General features: G+C 41.2%; 1 protein-coding gene across 1 annotated transcript; it reads right to left on the reverse strand.

Moving 5' to 3' along the window:
- Positions 1-5,678: 5,678 nt before the first annotated feature.
- On the reverse strand, positions 5,679-6,467 carry LOC109466349 (RING finger protein nhl-1-like). Its single transcript, XM_019764061.1, has one exon. It carries the CDS (start codon positions 6,465-6,467, stop codon positions 5,679-5,681), a length of 789 nt encoding a protein of 262 aa, XP_019619620.1.
- Positions 6,468-7,622: the final 1,155 nt, after the last annotated feature.

A 7,622-nucleotide genomic window follows, 5' to 3' on the forward strand; every position in this document is an offset into this window, starting at 1 on the left:
TCATTTTGTACATCATGCATAGTGTGGACATCTTTCTTCTGTCTTCCAGTGAGGCCCACTGTAGGTTACTTTTCATTTCCGTGACATTAGCACCTCTTTCATAGTTGTTCATACAGAATCTTGCAGCTCGATTCTGTACCCTTTCCAATGTGTCTTTGTCTTTCTTTGTATATGGATCCCATACTGTCGCGGCATATTCTAGGTTCGGTCTTACAAGTGACGTGTATGCAAGTGATTTTACTCTAGTCGGACATGCACACAGATTACGTTTAATCACTCCTGATGTCTGTTTCGCCTTAGTTGTGATATTACTAACATGTGCACCCCACTTCAGTCCGCTTGTCAGCGTGACGCCCAGATACGGATGGGTTTTTGTGGTTGCTAAAGCCTGATCACAAAACTGGTAGCTAGTTGCATGTGGTGTTCGTTTGTTTGTTTGTTATGTGCATAATGTAGCATTTTTCGGGATTAAACTGCATGAGCCATTTGCTTTGCCATTCTTACAGGGTGTTCAGGTCTTTTTGCAAAAGTTGTGAGTCGGTCTGTATAGACAGCTCTTCATACAACAGACAGTCATCGGCAAATAACCTCACATTTGAGTCAAGCTGATCTGGTAGGTCATTTATATACAAGAGAAAGAGCAATGGTCCCAGGACGGTTCCTTTGGGGACCCCAGACGCTACTTTAACTGGAGCCGACGCCTTCCCTTCAACCACTACTGTTTGCTCCCTGTTGGTCAGGAAAGCCTTTAACCAATTCAGCGTAGGGCATTGGATTCTATAATACTCCAGTTTTGAGATGAGCCTGCCATGGGGGACTTTGTCAAAATCTTTAGTGACATCAAGTATTGCTAAATCTACCTGCCGTTTACTGTTCAGTGCACCAGCTACGACATGGACTGTTAGTATAAGCTGCGTTTCTGTGGATCGTTTGGCTCTGAATCCATGCTGGTAATCCGTCAATATACTGTAACTTTCTAAGTGCTTCATGATGTGGCTATTGATAATATGTTCAAGTAGTCTGCATGATATGCAGGTCAGTGAAACAAGTCTGTAGTTGCTGGGGACCGCTCTATCTCCTTTTATTAAAGATGGCGCATATATTTGCATCCCTCCAGTCTTTAGGGATTTCTGCAGTGTTTAGCGAGGGTTGGAAAATATTGGTTAGTACAGGTGCGATTTCACTAGCTGTCAACTTGAGAAACCACGGTGGTATTTGGTCTGGCCCGTATGCTTTATACGGATTGAGACCTTAAAGCATTTTTCGACACCATCAGTAGAAACTTCTATATGTTCCATTGGTGGAGTACGGGACTGACCTAGAGATGGCATATCTGTGGTGTCTTCCTCTGTGAAAACACTTTTGAACTGTGAACTGAGTACTTCTGCTTTTTTCCCGCTGTCACTGATGATGGTATTTCCCACCTTTAGGGGTGCTACCCCGACAAGGTCTTTCCTCAGACCTTTTATGTACGACCAGAATGTTTTGGGTTTGTCAACTATAGCTGTATGTCTCCCACGTATTTAGAGTGTGCTTGTCTTATGCTTTTCTGAACTCCCTTCCCTTCTCTCATATTTGTTCCGGTCTTCCTCTTGGCCTGTTTTCTTAGCTTTGTTATAGAGGCGCTGCTTCTTACGACAGTGCCTCCTTAGGTTTCTGTTGAACCAAGGCAAGTTGTATCTGCCTTTGTGGTCAAGGGAACGTTCAAGATCAGACGACGGTCAATGAAAATAACCCTTATTTTACTCCGGAATGCACAAGTGGATAAAATGGGTAGGCAAGCAAAATCGGGTGTGGATAACCCAAATATGGAACTAGATAACCCCTAAAGTCAGTTAATGAATAAAGGGTTAATGCCCCGCCCCGACGTGTATATGGTGAGATAATCACCTTGGTCATGTGTGATAACCACCGAATAAAACACCAAGTGAGCGTATCGAACGAGGTGGTTTATGAGGTGGTTATCACACCTGATCAGGGATTATGTCACCATATACACCGGGGATGAGCGAGGCACTAACGTTATTATCATATATCCAAACCTTTGCTGTTTTTTTTTTCATTCACCATTCCTTCAAGTGGTCAAGCTGCTGTTCATTGAAACTAGCAAAATCAGTACTGTAAATCTTATTTTTTAACGATCCACATATATTTGACTTAAGTGGTCAAGATCCACCGCAACTATTTTATGTATCTTATCACTTCTGTGTGATAACCACCGAATAAAACACCAAGTGAGCGTATCGAACGAGGTGGTTTATGAGGTGGTTATCACACCTCATAAACCATAGAACGAGTGCAGAAACGATCACTCAGAGTAATACTTGGGTCGGAATATGACTGTTATCACACGGCCCTGGACACTACTGGACTTAGTAGATTAGATACCAGACGTGATGAACTGTGCCTGAGGTTTGCTCGGTCTCTCACAAGCAGTGAGAAATACCGTAATTGGTTGCCAGCACAAAGGGGAGATGTACATAATAGAACACTAAGGAACAGCACGAAACTGACACAGTTTAAGTGCCGGACACAGCGCATGTTAAACAGTACACTACCCTATTGTGTCCGTCTGCTGAATGACAGTTAAAGTAGTAGAACTCTAAGTCGTGATGATAGTGATTTTATTTAATTTTATAGTGATTTATGTCTTTGTTATTTCTGATTTGGAATGCATAATGCTGATAAGCATACGATTTTAGTGGAAAAAACCGCAATTCAGCATTTTTGCTGCAAGGGTTTTTGTTGTTGAATAAACCATTCTCTCTCTCTTCTGCCCCACCACCATAGCAAGCTCGACGTTATGATACACTCACAATCACGCTTCATTCCTTGACCAGGACACGCATATAATTGTGTACTAATGATTCAATCAGGAACAAGCAAAACATTACAGTAACTACTCTTCCTGAAAAACAATTATCATACAGAAAGTGTGTGTCGCCATTTTATTTACTAAATGTCGTGTGTAAGTATACATACCACAGTTATATTGAAACAGTGGCGTCGTTACGCTTTGAAATTTCGCAGCTTATTTTCACAAGGGTATTTACAAATGTATACATAGAAGATTACATTACGATTTAAAAGTTTCATCTTGTGCTGCAAGGAGACAATATCACAAACAATGAGACTACTAAATTCCCAAGAGTGCAGACAATATCAAGCAAGATGACGTCACACCACTAATAATTACAATTTTACAAACGAGTTACAAAGTACGAGAAAGCGGCACCCATCTGCTAAATTCTGAGCGCAACACGAGCAAGTCTTACAAACTTTGATGAAATATTTTGAAGTCTACGCGCCGGTGCGATATTTTGTTTACTAGTGTGCCCTACTTACCCCGTACGTTATGTCGTGCCCTCTCCACTAGATGACATGCAGGCAAAGTTAAAAATGTCCTTAGACTTGATGAAATTCAAACAAAACGTGTTTCCTATACGTCATCAGCGGCCATATCGGTCGATGCTGATTGGTTCCGGTGTTTATGGGATTTAATGACCTCTGGGTGTGTTATGGTGTCATAACCAATAGCAAATGGGGACCTCTGATTGGTCAACGTTATCTGGCTATATGATAATATTCTTTATCCAATATAGCATATAACTGTTATCAGTAGAATACTAGTTTTATACATTACGGTAAGAAGATCTAGTTATTTACATCAACACGTCTCTTTTTTTTAGAGTAACAATACTAGGAATATGAAACAGAAAAGATACTTTTAGACAAACGTGACAAGCGTATCAGTATATGGGTGTTTGAATTGTCAGATATTGAAGATACAGACAGTTATACGTAATAATAATAATAATAATAATAATAATGATAATACGCCAAAAAACGTTACTCAAGCAACTGGATATATATAATTTTGGAAACTGCTTTTTTAGTAACTGCTTTTTGGCGTATCTTATTACTTGGATGTGTAACCTTCATCGACGAATAATAATAATAATAGTATTGCAATGCAATTAACACTTACAGTAATTTTCCATGCACTTTAAGATAACATTATTTCAGCAATTCACCGTTTGCAAGTAAAGCCCGTAGACGAAATATGAGAAATAAAGTCGGATTTTTGGAATAAAAATTTTCTTACATCAAAATAATCAAATATTGTATTGCGGATTTATAATTAGATTAAGCTATGTCAAAACAATGTTTTTTTGCGGCCAGTCCTAAATGCCTTTTATATGTAAGGGTGCTTCTAGAATATCACATTGACAACAAAAACAACTAAGGTGAAACTAAAAAATATGTTCATCATCAAGGACATGCCTGCAGACGACGTATAAAATTACATGCCGATTAAACGAAGGGAACCGTGTGTTTTAAGCGACGGTCACAACCCGCCGTACGTGCTTCTGCGTGCTGTCTACGTGCAAAAACGTGGGCAAACGTAGGGCATCCGTGCGTGGTGAGTACCGCCTCCGTACGGAATCCTACGGATTTGGGAGCACGCAGACACGCCGTAGAACTTTAAGTGCATGTAAAACTTTTTCTACGTGCGGTCTACGGATTCACCACCCGTGCGTGCAAGTACGAGCGACGTGCGTGCCCCGTACGTGCCGTGCGGAAGAAGCACGTGTGAGTACGGCCTCCTTACGGTAAAGTTGCAATCGCACAGAGATCGTACGTTGTAAGCACGTACAACTCACTTACCACTTGCGCAACGCACAATGCACGCAACCGCTCACGGCCAGACGTAACGTGCAGACCACACTCTTACACCTTGCGCAACCGTGCGATTGACGTGCGTCGACGCCACTCCTTCCGTACGTTTTCAGAAAAAACGTAACAGACGTAGCCTCCCAAAAAACGTACGGACAAAAAGCACGCACGGCGGGTTGTGACCGTAGCTTTAGCTGTAAACGCGAAAAACCGACTGACCACAATACTCCTGCAGGAGGGATTCCTCCTTCACGGAGTAAAAAGTGTCAAGAAAAAAAAAGATACTAGTATACCTGTACAGATAAAATGGGGTCCGTTTGGTCCCCATATCTGGGCCATAGGGCCTTATCGTATCGACAACCGTGCCTACCAAGTTCTATGTTTGAATGGGATAGGGTAAGGATTAGGCACAGTTCTGGATAGTCTCAGCTTAGCCAAGCGTAGATTTGTCCCAGGCACGGTTCTGACTATCCAGTACGTATACGGTGCCTGAGCATGGCAACGGATAAAGCACGCTTCTGGATACAGCAGACAAGAATATACAAAAACAAGAAATCTAAGATTCCAATATAATGAATAATGTTTAAAACGACGGTGAGTGTCAATTTCAGACACAACATTAACAGTTATTGTACACGACATGGAGAAGGGTGATGCCACAATCATAATACACAATACAAGCAAACACACCATTCTTCAAAAACAGTGTATAGTTACCGTAAGCTAAATGATCTCAATTTGGAACAACGGGGTTTGTACCGAGGCCTTCCCATCGCTATTTCAGTTAAACTACTGAAGAAAAAAGCTCTTGAAAAAAAGATGATTACTACGCCACATACAACACGGGGCGCCGGGTGCCATACCGTTTCACTGCATCACCAAAAGTGCAGCTAAAATGCCCCAAGTCATCATGATTCTTCGGGACATCAATAACAAATCTCGGACGGAAATTCAAATCCATCGCCCCCCCCCCCCAGCAAAAATTCATCCTTCGTATGAGGTTAAGGAAGAACCATGTGGCGTGGAAAGATAGTTACGGTGGATGGAGACCCTGCACTAGTCACCACCATCTCTCCATCTGGTCCCATAGCGATACCAGACGGGTCTTCAATGTTCGCGATGGTACGGACAAACTCCCCACGGTTTGTGAACATGTCTACCCGGTTGTTATTATAGTCTGCTACGATGATGCTACCCGACTTGTCCCGGCAAATACCTTTGAAATATTTCAGTTGGCCCACACCCCGTCCGGCAAATTCAAATATCTTGACTCCGGAGTGACTGTACATCTCAACAGCTTTATACGACCTTAAAAGCGTAAGCAGTATATTTCCCTCACTGTCCGATATGACTCCTCCGATCATACCTCCCTCACTACCTGATGACGCTTTAAAACTCCGATAGAGAGAGCCGTCTGGATCAAACATCTTTACTGTACTTCCCTGTCCGACTATAATTTTATTGTTGCGCACGTCTATCGCAATGACAGGATCGTAAAAAGGTTTCGTGGGGTCTACGTCGAACTTTTTCATGGCCTGACCACTTCTACTGTACTTTACAACCTGCACATGTCCCTCATCCGCACCGGACTCCAATATAACCCCCACTACCCACAGGTGGCCGGGCTGTATACCAATAGCAACATCAAAGGGCACGATAAAGACATTTTCACCCGGCAGTGCCGTTTGAAAGAGGCGGAGATAGTTCCCATTTATACTGAAGACTTGGACTCCTTTGGTGGTGGTTACAAATACCTCATTGTCAGCAGAGACCGCGACTCCGTTCGCCATCACGATAGGTTCTTTTCCATTTCCTCGAATGGTAATAACGTTCTCCAACTTCCTGTCACCACTCTCTAGGAGTAATAAAAAAAAACGTATTTCCCATATTTGAATGTGGAGTATTTACATAAAAACCTGCACACATACATGTACGGACGTGCACACACATACACACACACACACACACACACACACACACTATGCACACACACACGCATGCACGGACGACAAACACACTCACACAACACACATGCATACATGTAAATAACACACCCTCCCACGCACTTACACACACAAAGACTGCAATTCACGCCTTGTTGTAAAATGTTAAGCCGTATATGTTGACAACAGTTGCAACAGTATTAACAAGAAGACCTCATACGTCCATGAAATATGTAGAGTTTTTGTAAATATCTATTTCTTGCATTTGTCACATTAACCCTACCTAGACCGGGGGGGGGGGGCAACAATTCTCTATCATTGGAATAAGATAATAATTTTTGTGTTGCCATGGCAACGGGTTTCTGGCAGGCATTTTTTGCTAAATTTAGTACTTTTTGTTTCAACAATAGCATTTTATGAGTTTTAGGTCAAGTTACTTATGGTTTCTAATATTAATAACATCCCATATATTTTTATGTAAATTTTGTCATTAGATATGCATTATTTATGCTAATTTGATGACGTCATTGGCCAAAATCTAAGATGGCGGACAATATCATTAGAACAGGTATATACAGGTTATTTTCATTAAAATTTCATCAATACTTCCATTTCTTTTTCCAAAAAAGGTTTAAATGAAGGTCTTTAGTATGTTTACAATGTATTTTAGGCTTTATCATGAAAAAAAAACTATTTTTGAAAATTCAAGATTGATGATCCAAGATGGCGGATATCTTAGATATGCATGACGTCATTTTATGACGTCACCGGTGTTGCTACGGGCAACATAAGACTTAGTACACCCTAATATTCTGTCATAAACACTTTTGGTACAGTTATATTGAATACCAATTAGTTTTCAGTGAAAAACCTATCTAGACGGTTTTGGCCAATAAAATCACATTAATGACGTCATAATGACGTCATATTACGTCATAACGACATGAAAATTGTAGATATGATAAATTTTTACTAGTACACCATCCTCTGAAAATTTGTTAG

Source organism: Branchiostoma belcheri, unplaced genomic scaffold (genome assembly GCF_001625305.1).
Source record: "Branchiostoma belcheri isolate BF01 breed outbred unplaced genomic scaffold, Haploidv18h27 scaffold164, whole genome shotgun sequence".
Taxonomy (NCBI): Eukaryota; Metazoa; Chordata; class Leptocardii; order Amphioxiformes; family Branchiostomatidae; genus Branchiostoma; species Branchiostoma belcheri.

Bases quoted from the DNA above. Each gene is read 5' to 3' on its own strand.
- LOC109466349 (XM_019764061.1), bottom strand. From the start codon at position 6,467: ATGGCGAACGGAGTCGCGGTCTCTGCTGACAATGAGGTATTTGTAACC.